The sequence below is a fragment of the Anolis sagrei genome, chromosome 2, assembly GCF_037176765.1.
Source record: "Anolis sagrei isolate rAnoSag1 chromosome 2, rAnoSag1.mat, whole genome shotgun sequence".
Taxonomy (NCBI): Eukaryota; Metazoa; Chordata; class Lepidosauria; order Squamata; family Dactyloidae; genus Anolis; species Anolis sagrei.
This window is the reverse complement of record NC_090022.1, coordinates 67,100,661-67,120,168: the sequence shown is the minus strand read 5'-3', so window position 1 is coordinate 67,120,168 and position 19,508 is coordinate 67,100,661. Positions and strand designations below refer to the sequence as shown.

Sequence of the window (19,508 nt, the reverse complement as noted above, 5' to 3'; positions counted from 1 at the left end):
CAAAACATACAAAGTAAAAACAACATAACCATAAGATTAACAAAACAAAATATAAGCATAAAAATTGTTGCCATAACACACATATATTAAAAGTAATCCTGCTTGTTCAAGGCAATTTAAAAATGTAAAAGGCTGGGCCAAAATTCTAAGGCCCTCATTGTGTCTTCTCTCGGCCTTCTCTTCTTCAGGCTAAACATGCCCAACTCTTTAAGCCGCTCCTTATAGGGCTTGTTCTCCAGACCCTTGATCATTTTAGTCACCCTCTTCTGGATACGTTCCAGCTTGTCGACATCTCCTTTCAATTGCAGTATCCAGAATTTAACACAGTATTCCAGGTGTGGTCTGACCAAGGCAGAATAGAGGGCTAGCATGACTTCCCTGGATCTAGACATTATACTCCTATTTGTGCAGGCCATTGTGTACTTCACAATTAAACAGGAAATAACACTTTCAAATGACGAACAGATTTTTTCCCTCAAATTTTGTTACATAGTGTATTAAAAGATGGGTGCTCATTTGACATAAACTGAAGTCCTGACCAAATATTAGTCATACTTGATACATTTCACAGAATTCAGTGGCTCTTTTATCATGTCAGCTGCTCGTTGGCAATAAAGTCTGATACATTACGCAAAACTGGATGTGCTTTCCCTAGTTTCTGAGATTCCTAGGGAAGTGTGAAATGGCCGTGCCAACTGTCATAAAAATAGAAGAGTTGTGACAATTGTATATCCTTAAAATGGTCCCTAATACTACCAGCTTTAGCAGCAGCTGGTTATCCCAGTGCTGAGTCAGTGGTGTAGTTAATTTTATCTGGGTTTTAATCTAGAATGCCTAGGACTTTAAAAGATACTCATGGTGCTGAACCCTACACCCAAAATAGGATCCTTTCCACAGCAGCTTTTAACTTTAGAACCCCCCCCCCCCCCCACACACACACACACACACACCATGAAAATGTAACAATTCGCAGTTTGTGGATATATTAGAAATAGTGGCTTCTATAACCAACATAGTATAGTGACTTGAGCACTGGACTACAACTTGAGACCAGGGTTCAAATCTAGCCTTCGTCATGGACACCTACTTGGTATTCTTCATACTCAGCCTCAGAGGAACAAATCTGGCATTAAACCCCCATTATAGGTTCACCTTAGGAACCCCATAAATTGAAAATGAAGACACCACACAACAATAGTGCAATGAACCATTGTTATGTTATTTTTATACAAAATAATTGCATATTCAAGTTTTGTACAAAATTATTATTTTTACACGTTTAAAACTTTTTCCATTGCCATCAGTGTTATTTTGGACTTAATGCAGGTGTGAAAAAAATGTTAAATACGTTTGCAAATCCCTATCCTGTTAGTAGCCATTGTTTACAAAACAGAAGTAAGATTCAAAGATCCAGGTGTCCATATTTTTCTTAATCAGTGGTTCCCAACCTTTTTTGACCAGGGACCACTTGAACAGGGACTACTTTGGCTAAGGACCACTCTCCAACATTAGTACCGAATCAGTTTTTGGTCAACTTTAGATTCGGTTTGGTTATTTGGGGTGTGGATTCAGAAAATTGCATTGGATAGACCATATGCGCTCTAGTTTTTGATTCAGAACATATGCCATCCAGTAGTCACAATCTGCTTGCCAATAGAAAACCATATTTAATAATCTAGAACTGATGTGGTAGTAGTACATCTTTCGTGGGTAGTCAGTCTCTCCCTTCCCAATATCCCCATTGCCTAAGCACTATAAGAGGGTTTCTCAAGACCAATTGCTCCCATTTCTGTGTAGTTTTGAGGCAACGGTGGAGTAAAGGTGAGGCCACCGACCATATTTTTGTTCTTGCAGAACACTGGTGGTCCACAGACCACAGGTTGGGAACCACTGTTCTTAATCAAGACTAAGATCATAGTGGTTGATGCAGAATGCTGGCTATAATTTGCAAGATGTATAGTGAGGATGAATCTTGATGTAAAGTTGCTCCTAGACAAGTTACAAAGCACAAATCAAGAGGGCACATTTCTTGTGGAAGTGGAAACAAAATACTGCATTAAAAAACAGCTTCTTTGCTGGTTTATCTGTATATGAGGGGGGGGGGGGATATCCATGTTCAGGAATTCTAATGAAAATATCCAAGGAAGGATCAGAAATTATACAATAGTTGTTCTTGTCAAATCCTTCATTGACAATATTATCTACCTATGGATATTATATGAAATCCATATGTGACAGAAAACTAGTCTATCCTTATTGGCAGCAGGCCATAAGGACTTCGCAGGATACTGAAGAGTTACCAGAGGTTATATAATCCAGTGTTGGCATATGTTAGCATGTCAGCATCTGGCTGACACACACACACAAAAACCTGGTATTTTATGGCCAAAGGGTTGGAGCAATCATAAGGCACCTTTCCCGAAGCTAGCTTTCTACTTTTATAATATGTGAACAACCAAAATGGACATAATAAGAAACTATTATTTTGCAACTTTTGGTCAGGTACATCAAAATGATGTTGAAAGAAAATGAAAAGATAGATAATAACTTTCTTTTAGATCAGAATTGCCTACTTTGCTTGGTTTTTCATGTTTTACTGCTATTGTGACCACAACTGTAGCCACAGCCCTGGTGTACATGCCACATCCTGACAGTGTTTCAAGTAATGCTGCAGGAAAATATCAACGATACTGTTAATGCAACTGTAGCCCAAAATGCTGGTAGCACTGAACACTACAGAGTGAGAGAAGTAGACTCTCTTTGGTGTCATAAGGGTTTGGCTTTAGAGAAGTATCACATAAGTCCCAGTTTACTTTGAACCCTACCTCTCTTACAAGTTTTTGTTTTACTGCCCTAAACTCTACCTTTTTAAATTTGTTCGTGGAGTGTTGTATAAGAATGAGAACAAAAGTCAACAACTTAAAATAATAATCACAATAGCACTAAGAAGAACCAAATTAATTAGTAGCGATGTGTACAATTCAGATTTTTTTTCATGTCAGTAGCAACTTGAGAAACTGAAAGTCAGTTCTGGTGTGTTTTCTATTTTCAGCTGAAAACAGCATTTTACAGGTTGCATTCCAAAATCCAAAATACTCAGACACCCAAAATCATCCACATGTCTGGCTACGGTAGTTACACCTTTGCTTTCTGGTGGTTCAGTGTACACAATTTTTGGAGAAAATTATTTTTTAAAAATTCCTATAAAATTACCATCAGGTTATGTGCATAAGGTGTATATAGAATCATAGAGTTGGAAGAGACCTCGTGAGTCATCCAGTCCAATTCCCTGCCAAGAAGCAGCAAATATGAAAGATAATGTTTAGACTTGGCTCTAAACATTATTTCATTATGTGTGTATATAAAAATACAGGTATTCCAAAATTCAAAAATATTTGAAATCTAAAACATTTTGACCCAGGCATTTTGGATAAGGAAAACTCAAATCAAAGCACGAAATATGATCTTGCAACTTTTGACTTACAGAGTTCAAAAGACACTCATATTCCAGGAATTTCTGAATGCAATCCATGTGATTATTATTAACCCAAGAAACAGAAGCAACAGTTTCTTGATTTCATCAGGGGTGTCAGAAATCGTATGATGGAGTGGATCCCATTTGTTGGCCACTGGTTCAGTATCAGCTTGACTGAATGAGTATCGTTGTGTTCCCTGTTGCCGTGATCTTACCTGTGAACAATTGGGATATATTTGTTGAATCTTCTCATGTGTTTGGGGAAAGTCAGGTAGTCTCTCACTGTCCTGATACATGGCTCTAGTGGTATTAAAAGGCCTTGCATTTGAATCCATCCACAACATAAGATCTGTGGCTCTTTGTTGAAAGATATTGATTAGTGTGATGACATCTCCTTCTGCACTGTGACTGTTCAGAGGGTATGCTTTGTAGAATCTGAAATACAAGTCTTGAAGTCCGTATTTCATCTTCTTGCCACACTGCCTAGCTTCATATATAAACTGGTGAAGCTGGATGTCCTCTTTGTCCAGGGCTTTCATGGCTTTTAAAGTGTCCGCACAATAGATCCCATCAAGGCCCGAAAGACCCAGTGCAGACAGTTCAGCTTTCAGCAAGGGAAAATCATAGCTGCAGCCATTGTGGGCTACCAAACAGATTGGTGGGTGCTGGCGGCTGAAAAAAGTTGTCATCATGTGCAAAATGTCTAAGTTAAACCTTTGTTTTTTGTTCCATGAAAACATTTCATTAGTCAATCCTGTTATGGAACTTGCCATTGGGGTGAATGGCTTATCTGGATTAATACAGACACAGAGCTTATCTACTACCCGAGGGAAGAGAGGAATAGGTTTAGGATGAGAATTGCGGTACTGAAGGTTCTCCAAAGCATGTCTACTTACAGCAAACAAACACATTTCAGCAATTTTAGGTCGTGAGAGGGGTAAGCCTGTTGCTTCCAGGTCCATAAAGACAAAAGTTTCGATTGGTCTGGAGGGAGATTCAGACGCAGCAAACATTTTGAGGCCTGTAAGAAAAAGCATTGAAAAGATTTTTGAAAGATGGAAGGATTCGTGGAATACAGGTTTTGGATCTTGCCTATTAATTGTTATTCATTTGTGAACTGTCTTGGGGATATTATAAACTATAAATTTGGATCAAGCTGGATGTGCAGAGCTGTGTTTTGGACTTGAAAATGCGTTCTCCTGTCAGTCCCATTTTTCTATTCATGTATCGATTACTTTTTGCTGCTTTCAAAGCATAATCAATACATGAATGGAGATAGAAGCCATAACCCATTTTGGGGTGCTCTGCACAAATATATCTACTACCTGCTTGTGTGGGTGTTTTATTCATTGGCAGCTGGATGGCATCAAGGAGCAGCTCCATCCCCTACAATGGGTCATAGTGGCTTCCCATATTTCCAAAAAGACATCTTTCTTCAACTCTACCAGAAAATGTTCTTGGAACTTGGTCCATCTAAAGAAGGATCTATACATGTTTTCAAAATGCAAAATTATGTACTATATTATGGATATAGAGACATAGATGAACTTTGGCCCTCCAGGTGTTTTCGACTTCAGCTTCCAAAAATACCAGCTTACCGGCTGTTAGGAATTGTGGGAGTTGAAGTCCAAAACACCTGGAGGGCTGAAGTTTGCCCATGCCTTTCCCCATTCTTTAAAACAGCGTTTCTCAACATGGGGTTCGGACCTCTAGGTGGATCTTGAGGAATGTCAGAAAAGTAGCCAAAGACCATCAGAAAATACAGTATTTTCTGTTGGTTATGTTGGTTATGGGGGTTCTATGTGGGAAGTTTGGCCCAACTCTATTGTTGGTGAGAATGCTCTTTGATTATAAGTGAACTATAAATCCCAGCAACTGCGACTCCCAAATATCAAGGTCTATTTTCCCCAAACTCCACCGGTCTTCACATTTGGGCATATTGAGTATTTGTGCCAAGTTTGGTCCAGATCTCTCATTGTTTGAGTCCCCAGTGCTCTCTGGATGAAGGTGAACTACAGCTCCAAATCTCAAGGTCAATGCCCACCAAACCCTCCCAGTATTTTTTGTTGGTCATGAGAGTTCTGTGTGCCAAGTTTGATTCAATTCCATTGTTAGTGGAGTTCAGAATGCTCTTTTGTAGGTTAACTACAAAACCCAGCAACTACAAAATCAACCCCCCCCCCGCCCCGCAACGACACCAGTATTCAAATGTGGGTGTATCATGTATTTGTGCCAAATTTCATCCAGTGATTGAAAATACATCCTGCATATCAGATAAGGTATTTACATTTGGTTGCATTGAGTACGAATTTACATATGCACTCAATGCACCCAACTATCTGATGATATGTACACGTGAAAATAAATTCTAAAATCAGAACAGTAAAGAAAGAACAACACTAAAAACAGGAATTCCAGACAAGAAACAATCAGGGCCAGCTAATCACCACCCTATCAAGGATTCCCCCAGGCAGGAAGCAGCCAAGCCTTGAAGCTGCAAGGCTATTCAATGTTAATCAAGGTGATAAATTGGAGTATTCACACTTTCCTCAAACAGACAAGAGTTCTTTCTCCCACCCTGGACATTGTTGTAATTTATTCGTTCAGTCGTTTCTGACTCTTTGTGACCTTATGGACCAGCCCACACCAGAGCTCCCTGTCGGCCCTTGGCCACCCCAGCTCTTCCAAAGTCAAGCCAGTCACTTCAAGGATACCATCACTCCATCTTGCCCTTGGTCGGCCCCTCTTCCTTTTTCCTTTCATTTTCCCCATCATTGTCTTCTCCAAGCTTTCCTGTCTTCTCATTATGTGGCCAAAAGTACTTCATCTTTGCCTCTAATGTCCTTATTAATGAGCAGTCGGGCATCATTTCCTGGAGTATGGACTGGTTGTATCTTCTCACGGTCCAAGGCACTCTCAGAATTTTCCTCCAACACCACAATTCAAAAGCAACTATCTTCCTTCGCTCAGCCTTCCTTATGGTCCAGCTCTCACATCCATAGGTTACTATGGGGAATAACATTGCTTTCACTATCCAGATCTTCGTTGCCAGTATGATGTCTCTACACTTCACTATTTTATTGAGATTGGTCATTATTCCACAGATATATAAACCCTGCTTGCCTTCTTTCCAACTTCACAACCTCTGAGGATGCCTGCCATAGATGTGGACAAAACGTCAGGAGAAAATGCTTCTGGAACATGGCCATATGGTCTGGAAAACTCACAGCAACCCGATGGCACATCTCCCTATGAAAAGTGACACCAACCCTAATGACGCTGCTGCTGCTTCCAATACCTCTGTTCCCACTCAATCTTTTTGTCTACACACACTTTTTACACCATGCAAAGCAAAAGTAGAGACCAGGACCAAAATGTGGCCCTTTTATTCCAGGTATATAGACATGTTTTATCACCTTTGCCTTATGAAAAAGTCTATGAAGCATCAGACGCTAGTGTGATGTCTTTTACGCAATTTGGTTGATTCAGACAAAAGCACCACTATGGGCTGAATTTGGCATCTTTGTTTGTTCTGTCTTATAGTCAACGCATCTGCAACTTTTCTTTCCCATAAGCAAGCCTTACATTTTTCATACATCTACATTCTTTCATATGTAGACTGTATTGTCCGCCTATTCTGGGCTTCTCGTCCTCCTCCGCCTCTTTCCCAGAAACTGAAGCTCTTTGTCTGAATGCAGCGCAGAGGACAAGCCCCAGCAGGTCCCTCACTCTCCAAATCAAATAGGAGGCCAAGGGCACCTCAGTAGGAGAAGCATTGTACCTCCTGGCAACTAAACAATGGTTTAAAGTAAGAAAAAGACAAGTTGCTTCATGAGAAATCAGGCAGAGGGCATGCAAAGGGATCTTGTGGCACCTCTGAGACTTTCTTTCTCATCCACACTATAGAATGAAAGCAGCATTCACAGGCTGGGGGCTTCAGGGAGCTGTAGTAGGTTGTTAGGAATTGTGGGAGTTGAAGTCCAAAACATCTGGAGGGCCCAAGTTTGCCCATGCCTGGTGTAGATGCAACCCTAGTCTCAAAGGTGCCACAAAACCCCCTTTTCACCTACCAGTATGCAAGACCTACATTTCCCAAATTCTAGTCTTCCAGGTTTTTTGGTCTTCAGCTCGCAAAATCCCAGATCTTTGGCCACGAGGCTCCTGGGAGTTGGTCCAAAACATCTGGAAGACCAGAATTGTGGAAACAGGGCTCTGGATGCATCAACATTGTATAATGCAATTTGACATGACTTTAACTGCCATGGCCCGGTGTTGTGGATCCATGGGAGCTGTAATTTTACAAGGCCTTGAACGTTCTCCTCCAAAGAGTCCTGGTGCCTCACCAAACGAAGAGTTCACATCATTCAGCCGTAGTGGATGGAAATTGCTTCTCTTAAGTTGGCACACTGGCGGCTAGCCAAAATGTTAGCATATCTGGAGAGCATATTTTATTATGATTATAAATTATTATTATTATTATTATTAAGTTTTTTTGTGTCAGGAGCGAGTGGAGAAACTGCAAGTTGCTTCTGGTGTGAAAGAATTGGCTGTCTGTAAGGACGTTGCCTGGATGTGTTATCATCCTGTGGGAGGCTTCTTTCATGTCCCCACATGAGAAACTGGAGCTGACAGACAGGAGCTCACCCCACTCCTCGGATTCAAATCACTGACCTACCAGCACAAGGGTTTAGCCCATTGCACCACCGGGGGCTCTGCCATGGTAGTTAAAAGGTGGGGTTCAAACTGCATTAATTGCACAATCTCTGCCCTTGAAATGCTTTTCTACAGCTCAAAGCACTGCCTCCTCCTCCTGAGCTTTGTCATTCCTGGCCTCAGACAAACAGCATCTCCCTCCTTCCATTTTCTTGGCATATGTTCCTATATCTTTAGATACTTACCTAGAAAGCAATGGAGATGGTGAGAGCCTCAGAGTCTTTCAGGGTTTTATCTTGTTGTGTAGCACAAATCAATCCCAGCCGTTCACTTTCTCTTTTTTTGTCTGGGTGAACTGGTCATGAGGCCTGGGAAGAGCAACGCCCAGCTGCTCACGAAACCGAAAGCAGGACTCATTTTCTCTCACTCACAGAGGCGTGACTTGGAATGACAGCTGTCCATGACTGTATGCCTTTTAGGTAGAGAATTATGCCAGACATCATTGAGTGGGGGGAAATGTCAAGGACTCTTTAGCACACCCCTTGCTTTAATACCTATGTCTAAAATAGAATGAAATTCAGCTCAGCCCATGTAAAAATCTACTCTGCTCCTCAGTCATAACAGTTTAGAATTGCTGAGGGACAAACACTATTTTGGCTTTACATGGTTTTCTCTCATCTTGAACGATTGGGGTACAAACTTTTGAATTAAACAGGAATCAGCTACACAAGTTTGATACAGATGAAACTGTTTTTAGATGACAGTGTAAGGGAGAGAAGCATTTGTTAAAATAGATTTTCCCCAGTGGGTTGCTGTCAGTTTTCCGGGCTGTATGACCATGTTCCAGAAGCACACTCTCCTGACGTTTCACCCACATCTATGGCAGGCATCTTCAGAGGTTGTGAGGTCTGTTGGAAACCAGGCAAGCGAGGTTTATATATCTGTGGAATGTCCAAAAAAACCCTTGTCTGTTGGAGACAAGTGGGAATGTTGCCAATGGCCACCTTGATTAGCATTGAATAGCCTTGCAGCTTCAAAGTCTGGTTGCTTCCTGCCTGGGGGAATCCTTTGTTGGAAGGTGTTTCCCCCACCCTGGACATCCCACAGATATATAAACCCCACTTGCCTTGCTTCCAACAGACCTCACAACCTCAGTGGATGCCTATCATAGATGTGGGCGAAACGTCAGGAGATAATACTTCTGTAACATGGCCATAGAGCCCAGAAAACTCACAGCAACCCAGTGAGTGTGGCCATCATGAAAGCCTTTGACAACACAGATTGTTGGAAATACCTTTGTGATACAGACACCATCTGGCTAAGCTTTAGCCTGCTGATTTCAAGGTGCAGTAAGACATATATGTATGTGTGTGTCTGTGCGTGTGTATACACATATGTACACACACACACATATATGCAATGCAAGTTGTGTGTACGAACCTGAAGTATAAATAATTCTGTTTGTCATCCTCTTAGAGGTTTAGGGTTACTAGGAAAATCGGAAGTAATGCAGACATCATAATAGGCAAACAAGCACTTACAACCCACAAAGTTTTAACCTTGTAAAATGAATCTATTCATGTAATGTTTTCACAATGCAAGTAGACAAAACCAAAAGAACACAAAAACCACCTAGATGTCGCTTTCAGGCACGTATGCACTGTAATTAAAACACACATTTTAAGACTCTCTGTGATGTGAGCTCAGTATATTCCCAGAAAAACACAACCTAACCACTAAAAAGGTTTTTTATCTTGCTGGCTTGCTATTGATTCAAAATGATAAAGGTTCAGTCTTGAAATACAATGTAGTCTCATTCAGTGTGGATATGTAAAAAGCAGAAATATAAGAGCTAGTTCCTTAGGAGCAACAGATGAAAGGTTCTGCTTTGTTGATTTAAGGTTTAGATGAAAACAGCTCAGATATACCTTGTACCACGGAAGGTACTTTAACATCTCCTAAAGTATTTATTTATCGTATCAGGAGCGATACGATAAATAAATCGTATCAGGGGCGAACAAAACAGTTGTATTGTATTTTTTTAAAAAAAAAAGTTTGAAAACTTAGCATTCTATTAAATGTCCTTTGACCAGTAGCTGGCCACTTGGGAGGACCTCTGGTGTTGTTATAAGAAGGTCCTTCAGCGACCAGAAGCAACTTGCAGCATCTCCTTAAGTGAAACAACTACAGACTTAAATGTCTGAAAAGAACAGCAAATGATGGTGGCTGGGCCATAAAAGATCTCTGAGGTGGGGTGATGGATGACCAAGCAGCAGCTTCTTCTCTATAATTACATCCCTTCCCTTTCTGCTCAGCTAGTAATTTTAAAACCTCAGTGCATGTGTAATGGTGCACAGTGCAATGGGGAGGTATTCATGTTAAGACCCCAAAGCCTCCAACTGTGAACAGACTTCTGCTCTTACTTCCCTGGTAGGATTCTGCATAAGAAGATGGAAGAAGTGTTGAAAGACACACACCATTCAGACAGACAGAATATATACAGAAGCTTCTATGTGGAACAATCTTATTCCTGTGATATTGTGATACAAAGAAAACCCTGACCCAAAACAGAGGGAGACCTTCTCTATTTTGCAATCTTTCCTTAACGTAGAACAAGACAGTTGGAGGTCTCAAAGCCCTAAAGGTTCTAGTCCAGACTACCTGTCCGAGCGTATCTCCTGTTATGAACCATCTTGAAGTTTCAGATTTTCAGGAGAGGCCCTGCTCTCGATCCCACCATCATCGCAAATGCGGTTGGTGGGGATGAGAGACAGGGCCTTTTCGGCAGTGGCCCCCCAGTCTGTGGAACTCTCTCCCCAGGGACATCAGGTTGGCCACCTCCCTCCTGTGTTTTAGAAGACTTGGCTTTGGGACCAGGCATTCGATTAGTGGACAGCGGCAATTGGAAAGAAGACTTGCATACTGCGACACTAAATTAACTCGACTTGGATTTGGTTTTAACTGGTCTGACTAATCTATTGTTTTAATGAATTATTTTTAATGTTTTAATGTATTTGCTGACTATTTATCATACGATGCTTATGTGAGGCCGCCCTGAGACCCCCTTGGGGGGGGGGGGGGAGAAGGGCAGGGTAAAACTGTATGAAATAAATAAATAAATAAAGTTGGAGAAGGCCTTGCCAAATGATAAAAATTTGAGTTGCTGAGCTGTTTTCCTAGTGGTTGTTGTTGTATGTGCCTTCAAGTGATTGCCAATTTATGGCAACCCTAAGGAAATCCTATCACGGGGATTTCTTGGCAGGATTTGCTCAGAAGAGATTTATCTTCGAAAGAGAGACAGGGAGAGAGAGAGAGCGAGAGCCTTGCATAAAGTCACCCGATGGGTTTCCATGGCTAATTAAGGATATGAACCTTGGCTTGCACAGTCAGAGCCCAATACTAAAATCACTACATCATTCTGGTATGAGATACTGTATATCAGGCATGGGCAAATTTCGGCTCTTTCGGATTTCAATTCCTACCGGCTGTTAGGAATTATGGAAGTTGAAGTCCAAAACACCTGGAGGGCTGAAGTTTGTCCATGCCTGCTGTATATTATGTGATATACTCTCTCACTATGTCAGAATGGTTACCAACCAAGTTTGGACTTCATTACATGTTAGCGAACGGCTGCTCCATTTTCATTTATGAAAGAAAGTATTGAATCTTCCATATTACAAAAAATATCCGATCTCTTATGGATAAAATAGTTTATAAATGTAGAAACCTTTGAGGGATATATCTCCCTGGTGTACATCAATTAACAAAATAATTCAATACATGTCTGGTAAATTTCACTGACTTTAAAAGGATTCCTTCTGAATTAAATGAGGAAATGACTGCAGAGTTGTATTTTCCTAAAACGAAGATATTACACTCGTGCCCTTCTGTATTAAACAATAGAAGCAAGGTAAATATTTAAAGATGTCAAAGTACACAAGGTACAGCAATATTTTCGATATGTAATTTTTAATATCACATTCTTCAGATAGCAATGCTTTAATAGTTTACATTATGCTGGGAAATCAATTTAATAAAATAGTAAAAAAGAGTATTATTTCCACTGTGATATAGTTTCTTGTAACTGATCTTTGGCCAATTTTATATTTTAAACAATAAGTTTAAGAATATTGTATTCAGTTAGTTTTAGAGAGTCAGCATTTTCCAAAAATTAATCAATCTAATCATTAATTGCATTCCATTTCTTGATCTTCAACTTCTGGCTCCAAAGGATAAGCTTCATCCAATGCAAGTTCTGAAACAGAAGGGATACATTTAATGAGTGCAAAAAAATTAGAGAAAAAAAGGTTTAAGTATAATTCAGGGATGGGCATACTTCGGCACTTCAGGTGTTTTGGACTTCAACTTCCACAGTTGTGAGAGTCGAAGTCCAAAACACCTGGAGGGCCGAAGTTTGGTTATACCTGATAATAGATTATCCAAAGCAAGGATGCGCAAACTGCAACACCTCCAGATATTCTTGGACTACAACTTTCAACATTTATTTACCTTATTTACATCCTGCCTTTCTCTATCCCAAGGGGGACTCAAGGCAGCTTACAATCACACGTCCATGGTGCCTTAAAACATACCGCATCAGTTTACACACAAGGTAAACATTAAAACATAATAAACATAATAAAAATACATTTCAATGAATCATGTCATCTAAAGTCATAGTCTAAAGGCCAATCCATAGTCAAATTGCACATATTCCATACTAACATTCCTGCACTGCTCTATTTTTCAAAGGCCTGTTACCAGAGCTAGGATTTGACTCTGTTTGTAAACACTAAGAGGGAGGGGACTGTCCTAATATTGCTAGGGAGGGAGTTCCACAACTCAGGGGCCACCACTGAGAAGGCCTTGTCTCTCATCCCCACCAACCGTGGTTGCAAAGAAGGTGGGACCGGGAGCAGGGCCTCTCCAGACTATCTTAATCTCCGTGGTGGTTCATAGGGGGCAATACGTTCAGTCGGTTAGGCTGGGCTGGAACCGGTTAGGGCTTTATAGTCTAAAGCCAGTACTTTGAATTGTGCTCGGTAGCAGATTGGCAACCAGTGGAGCTGATGCAACAGAGGGATGGTATGCTCCCTGTATGCTGCTCTGGTGAGCAGCCTGGCTGTCGCCCGTTGGACCAATTGTAGCTTCTGAGCAGTCTTCAAAGGTAATCCCATGTATAGTGTGTGGTAGTAATCTATACAGGATGTAACCAGAGCGTGGACCACTGTGGCCAAGTCAGACTTCCCAAGATACAGGCGCAGCTGGCACACAAGTTTTAATTGTGCAAAAACTCCCCTGGCCACTGCTGACCTGGGGTTTCAGGCTCAGTGATGAGTCCAGGATCACTCCCAAACTGCGAACCTGCGTCTTCAGGGGGAGTGTAACCCCATCCAGCACAGGCTGTATCCCTATACTGGCTATGCCTCAATGTTGGATATGCTGTATGGCTACAGAATTCCCACCCATTTCTGGAAAACCTATTCATCTATGAAGGCCAATGACTGGTGTTTGGCGGCTAAATGGACCTTATCAAGTGTCAGTTTTATTTAACCCGTTTACTTACACATTTCAGCACTGGAAAGATTAAAATTCAATGGATAACACTGAAGTGAGAAAAATCTCAAGTATTTTCATAAAGAATACACCTATGGCTACCAGTCTGAGGAAGAACTGACAGAACTGATTAAAAGGTCTGCAGCTAAAAACAGAGTGCATGTTTTGTGTAGAAAACCCAAGTGCAACGGACTTATTTATATCCTTCACATTCTGTCTTTCTGGTATTTCAGAAATGGTAAATTTATTTCAGAAAAACCACAATATACTTTGTAGTTCTAATATACAGTAGTAGCACTGCATTAAAATATGTCATTAAGGGTTAAATCCAGAATTAATTAATTAATTAATAACTTTATTTATACTCCGCCCTATCTCCCTGAGGGGACTCTAATTAGTTCTATTTAAAGTAGATTCAGAGAAATTAATGAGATTTGTTGGCTATTGTTAATAGGTCCTGTTGACTTCCATGGCATCCTCAAACTGCGGCTCTCCAGCTGTTTGGGTCTCCAATTCCCAGAATCCCTGACTACTTAACAAGCTAGCTAGGCCTTTTGGGGGTTGGAGGCCGAAAAAGCTGGAGAGCTGCCTGGTCTATATTCTAGATGGATTTAGCTCAAAGATTCCCAATTTTCAGTAAGGGAGGCAAATCTCTTTTGAAGAAACGAAGTAGCATGATCGCAACTTGTACACTAAAGAAATGTCACTGAAAAGACTGAATAAGATAAAGCAGGATCCAGGCGGCAAGTCTATACAGACCTACATAGCATCAATTCCTATTTTGTTCAGTACTTGGCTGTACTCCTGAATAAACATGCACAGGGCCTGAGCATTTTAATATACACTAAATTGCAATTTTCATGCAAGCAACTTCACCTTCACAGGCTTTCAGCTTTCCAGCTTTTCGGAGGATTGCTCTGACACCAGGCATGACATGGTCGAACTGATGGAGCACTTCCAGGCAATGTTCATGGAAGAGTTTATCCTTTTGAGACAGGCTGTGCAAGAGCAAAACAGTGTCCCGTAAAAACTGAATCACTTGCTTTCCACGCACATCAAACAAGTTTCCTTCCACTTTTCTGACTGTCAGCCATTGCCTATGTAACATTACAATTAGAGCCTTCACTACCTGCAGGAGAAAACACAACATAGTTCTCAAACACATTTTGCAGGAGACATGGGTTACAAACTTGGATTAATGCGGTTTAGTAAGTCACAGTACTGCAACAAACCAAAAGCCTTTAATCAGAAATAGAATTATTAAAAGGGTATGTAGAATAGAATTGGAGAAGAACACAAGGGACATCCAGCCCAGCCCCATTCTGCCATGCAGGAATATACAATCAAAGCACTCTTGACAGATGGCCATTCAGCCTTTGTTTAAAATCCTCCAGAGAAGGGTACTCCACCAGCCTCTTAGGCAGGATATTCCACTGATGAACAATTCTGACTATCTGGGAGTTTTTTCTCAATGATTAAGTGAAATCACTTTTCCTTTCATCTTTTACAATAGAATAAGAATGGTTTTGATAGCAAGATGATTAAAATAATGCAACTAGACTGGGTTAATTTGCAGATTTTTAAATGACAATTTCCTATGCATAAGTAGGATATAATTAAAATGCCATGAGTCTTTTTATTTGGCTGGCTTACCTCAGAGCTGCACTGGCATTGTGTTCCAACAAGTAAAACAGACTGGCTGCGACACTGCACACACTTGGTCAGGAAGCGAATAGTCTACAGTTGATACAAAAACAAAACCCAGACACATAAGGCTGTATGTGAAAAGATAAAACAATGAAAGTAGACTCACTCCACCCCAAATGTTAAATCTGAAACTAGTCATACAATATTGTACAGACAACAGATCTTATTTCTGACTACTATATATACTCAAGTATAAGCCGAGTTTTTCAGCCCTTTTTTAAGGCTGAAAAAGCCCCCCTTGGCTTATACTCAAATCAAAGTTATTTATTTTACTTGGTTATTATTATTATTATTATTATTATTACATTTATTATTTTATTCTATTTACTATTATTAAATTTACATTATTTAACTTTATTATTATTTCTATTACATTTATTATTTTACTCTATTTACTATTATTAAATTTACATTATTTTACTTTATTATTATTTTTATTACATTTATTATTTTACTCTATTATTATTATTACATTTTATTTTACTTTATTATTGTTATCATTATATTTGTTATTTTACTGTATTATTTTACTGTATTACTACATTTATTATTTTACTCACTTTATTATTATTGGAAGGATACGTAAGCACATTTACCTTGAAGGAGGTTAGAACTTTTAATTTACTTTGAAGGAGGTTAGAACTTTTAATCAGAGTTGGACAGTTTTATCTTAAATTACAGTTTTATGTAAATATTCAAAAACATTTAACCTACTGATGCCTCAATTAATTTTATTGGCATCTATTTTTATTTTGAAATGTACCAGTAGATGCTGCATTTCCGACCCTTGGCTTATACTCAAGTAAATATGTTTTTCTAGTTTTTGTGGTAAAATTAGGAGCCTCGGTTTATATTTGAGTCAGCTTATACTTGAGTATATATGGTAAATGTGTATAGCATATAGTATGTATTTAAGCGAGAATATTTTGAGGATGTTTAAAAAGTCCTCTGGCATATGCTGTATTCCAACTAAATCTACAATCTGAGCTGCATATCTGGAGTCTTTCAAAGGCATCAAGCTCCCCACTCACTGCTCTAATCCCCCCATGAGTATAATTTCCACAGGGGGATATCAAAGGAAACTGCCCAATTCTGGCATTCTTTGTTAAGTTTGAAGGGAACTGACATTCCACACTCCTTGTTTTAGAGATAGACAGCAGATTCTCAGACTCTCTCTCTCTTTCTCTTACTCACTTTACCTCTTGTTCCAACTGCAGCCAAAGCATCTCAGATGCTGATTTATCTGGTCGTGATGTGATATACATGTAGAGTGCCAATAGGAGACAGGTTTCTGTAAAAGAAATGATACAAAACATTCAAATGTGATTAAGGTGATTTTGTATTTACTGAATATAGTGTTTACTAATTCCCTGGATATAGTACTGGTTCTCTGGATATATTTATATATTCACATACATATCTCTCTCTCTGCTGAGATGGTATTTCAAAACTATTTGAGATTTGTCCTCTAAAAGGAAAAGAGAAACCAGAAGGAAAAGGGAAGAAAACAACAGCAGTGTGTTGTTGAAGACTTTCATGGCTGGAATCACTAGGTTGTTGTGAATTTTCCGGGCTGTATGGCCATGTTCCAGGAGCATTCTCTCCTGAAGTTTCACCCACATCTATGGCAGGCATCCTCAGAGGTTGTGAGGTCAGTTGGAAACTAGGCAAGTGAGGTTTATATATCTGTGGAATGTCCAGGGTTGGAGAAAGCTTCAAAGTTACAAGGCCATTAAATGCTAATCATGGTGGCCAATTGCAACATTCACACTTGCCTCAAACAGACAAGAGTTCTTTCTCCCACCCTGGACATTTCACAGATATATAAACTTCACTTGCCTAGTTTCCAACAGACCTCACAACCTCTGAGGATGCCTGCCATAGATTTGGGCAAAATGTCAGGAGAGAATGCTTCTGGAACATGGCCATACATCATAGAAAACTCACAGCAACCCAAAAACAGCAGCAACTTTAGAATGCTGAAAAGGAGCCCCCTGAATAAACTTGAAACAGTAGTATTTGAGGTAAAGCTCCCACTTTAGTTACTTCACTTAGCCAACTTGTATGCCACTCTTCCTAAACTTAAATCATGGAAGACTGGGTTGTGTCAGTCTCTCTGCATGGCAGTAAATGGTAGGGAACAAAAATTGGCAGCTCGCATTGGTTTCCCCGTGTGGATACAACAGGGCTTCCAAATTCTGCCTATCTCCCGGGAAGTGTTCAGAAAAAGTGAAAAGGAAAAGGAAAAGTGTTCAGCCTCTCTCTTCCATGCTTAGTGGCCTGGCAACATAGTATGATGCTTCAGCCATTGGTAGCTACCACTAAGGGTGCATTATATTGTAGAACTAATGCAATTGGACGTTATTTTTAACTGTCATGGCTCAATGCTATGGAGTCATGGGAGTTGTAGTTTTACAACGTTTTTAGCTTTCTCTGCCAAAGACAAACTATTCCATAGTATTGAGCCAAGGCAACTAACATGGTACCAAGCTGCATTAATTCTACAGTATAGATATACCCTAGGTTTTGCTACATCACAAAGAGACTGAGGTCAGAGTGTCTTATCTCCCAAATGCACACAGATGTCTCGCAACTTGTTTAACCATGGGCTGGACCAGATTTGTATATATGTTTCTAAGGAAGTATTCATTTATTTTGGGGATTTACTTGATTTGGGGATTTACTAAGACATTTTGACTCAGATCTTAGAATGCTAACGGACACAAAGACATTTCAAAGTAAATTGAAGACTGCTGAAATCTTGGACACAGTACTGTCTGTATAGGTTTACTTTTGCAGTTTTAATTTCGCACGCCGCTTTGAATTCCACCCATGGGAGAAAAATGGAATCAAATAATAATAATAATAATAATAATAATAATAATAATGATTTTATGCACACATTATTCGCCAATACATCACACAGTCCTGGACACTTGGGAAGTGTCTGACATGTGATCCAATACAACAGCCAGCAGAGTGAACTTGTTTGCCATAGACTCATCTTGTTGTGTTTCAAATAAAAATAATAATTTTAAATTTAATCTGCTGTGTTTCTAATCTTTCTCACCTGAACTTGAACAAAACTGACGAGCAAGCTCCTGGTGGTCAGCGAGCAATGTTAACAGCTTAACCGTTAGATGGACGACAAACAAGGGGCTTTCAGGGGATATGCAGCGAAGCAGAGTCTGTGTTTGGCTATGCAACAAAGTTTGGAAACTTTTGAGAAAAAAAGAATAAATTAGAATTGACTGGAATTTTTTTGGATGTGTGTGATTTTTTCAAGCAGTTTACTGCCATAGCCCCCCCCCCCCCAAATTTATGTAGAACAAGCCAATGCATGTTAACACATAAATCCTACTTTGTTTAAATGGAGTTTATTTTACTCTAAGTGCATTTAGGATTGCAAGATGAATATCCTCACAAAGACAAATGTATTAGGAAACTGAATAGGGAAAAATCACTGTAGCCTGAATTTTTACCAGTACTCTCAATTGTTCAACACTGTAACTCTCACTGTAAATCTCACAGAATTACTCCAGTTGGAACTAAAAGCTGAAAATGGGCTAGTATGTTTAGATATCTAATTATTTTGCATACACATTTACAGATACAGCAAATGTTCAGAAGTTTGTACATGGGCCTGAAATAATTTCATTTCAGTGGAAGAGACTTTCAGACAAGAACTAGACAATTTAGGAGTGTATTCTACACAACTCCAGTGCAATTAATATGCAACAGCCCAGTTCCTTTTGTACATCATTCATTGACATTTAAATTATTTTGCCTTTGAAATTCCTATTTTTTCCACTAAGATAGTGCTTTTACCACAAGTGCCTTCTAGGTGTAAATTTAACACCTTTAATTTAGCTCTTCTATTCCAATGCGTGATCAAAATGTTTCCATTTACTGGGGTTAGGGGGTACATATTACTGTGAAAGTAGGAAAGCTGCAAATTAAAAAAATCACCTTTTTTTCCTAAGAGAAAACCTTCCTAGGAATCTCTAGGTCATTCAACATGACTTGCAATAAAATCATTCAGGACCTATAATTGCCTAGAAAAGTGTCTAAGGATTTCCAGGTCATCCAGCATGATTCTATTGTTAACTCCTATCTA

The 19,508-nt window shown here is 39.6% G+C and overlaps 2 protein-coding genes across 3 annotated transcripts in view; both read right to left on the bottom strand.

Annotated features, from left to right (window-relative positions):
• Positions 1 to 975: 975 nt before the first annotated feature.
• On the bottom strand, positions 976 to 8,572 carry LOC132769204 (three prime repair exonuclease 2). The gene is made up of 2 exons (XM_060765900.2): positions 8,374 to 8,572; positions 976 to 4,496 (listed from the first exon to the last, which is right to left on the bottom strand). The coding sequence occupies exon 2, from the start codon at positions 4,486 to 4,488 to the stop codon at positions 3,490 to 3,492; it is 999 nt and encodes a 332-aa protein (XP_060621883.2). The 5' UTR covers positions 4,489 to 4,496; positions 8,374 to 8,572; the 3' UTR covers positions 976 to 3,489.
• Positions 8,573 to 12,080: 3,508 nt separating this feature from the next.
• The window catches only part of ATRIP (ATR interacting protein), a 28,555-nt gene continuing 21,127 nt past the window's right edge, over positions 12,081 to 19,508 (bottom strand). Inside the window, exons 10-14 of one of the 2 annotated variants that reach the window (XM_060765902.2) lie at positions 18,462 to 18,610; positions 16,591 to 16,682; positions 15,338 to 15,421; positions 14,561 to 14,813; positions 12,081 to 12,383 (exon numbers count right to left, since the gene is read on the bottom strand). In XM_060765902.2, the coding sequence (XP_060621885.2) occupies positions 12,316 to 12,383; positions 14,561 to 14,813; positions 15,338 to 15,421; positions 16,591 to 16,682; positions 18,462 to 18,610 (646 nt within the window). In that variant the 3' untranslated portion in view covers positions 12,081 to 12,315. Of the gene's footprint in view, positions 12,384 to 14,560; positions 14,814 to 15,337; positions 15,422 to 16,585; positions 16,683 to 18,461; positions 18,611 to 19,508 lie in introns of those variants that run through there. The other variant, XR_010909159.1, reaches the window with a different exon arrangement.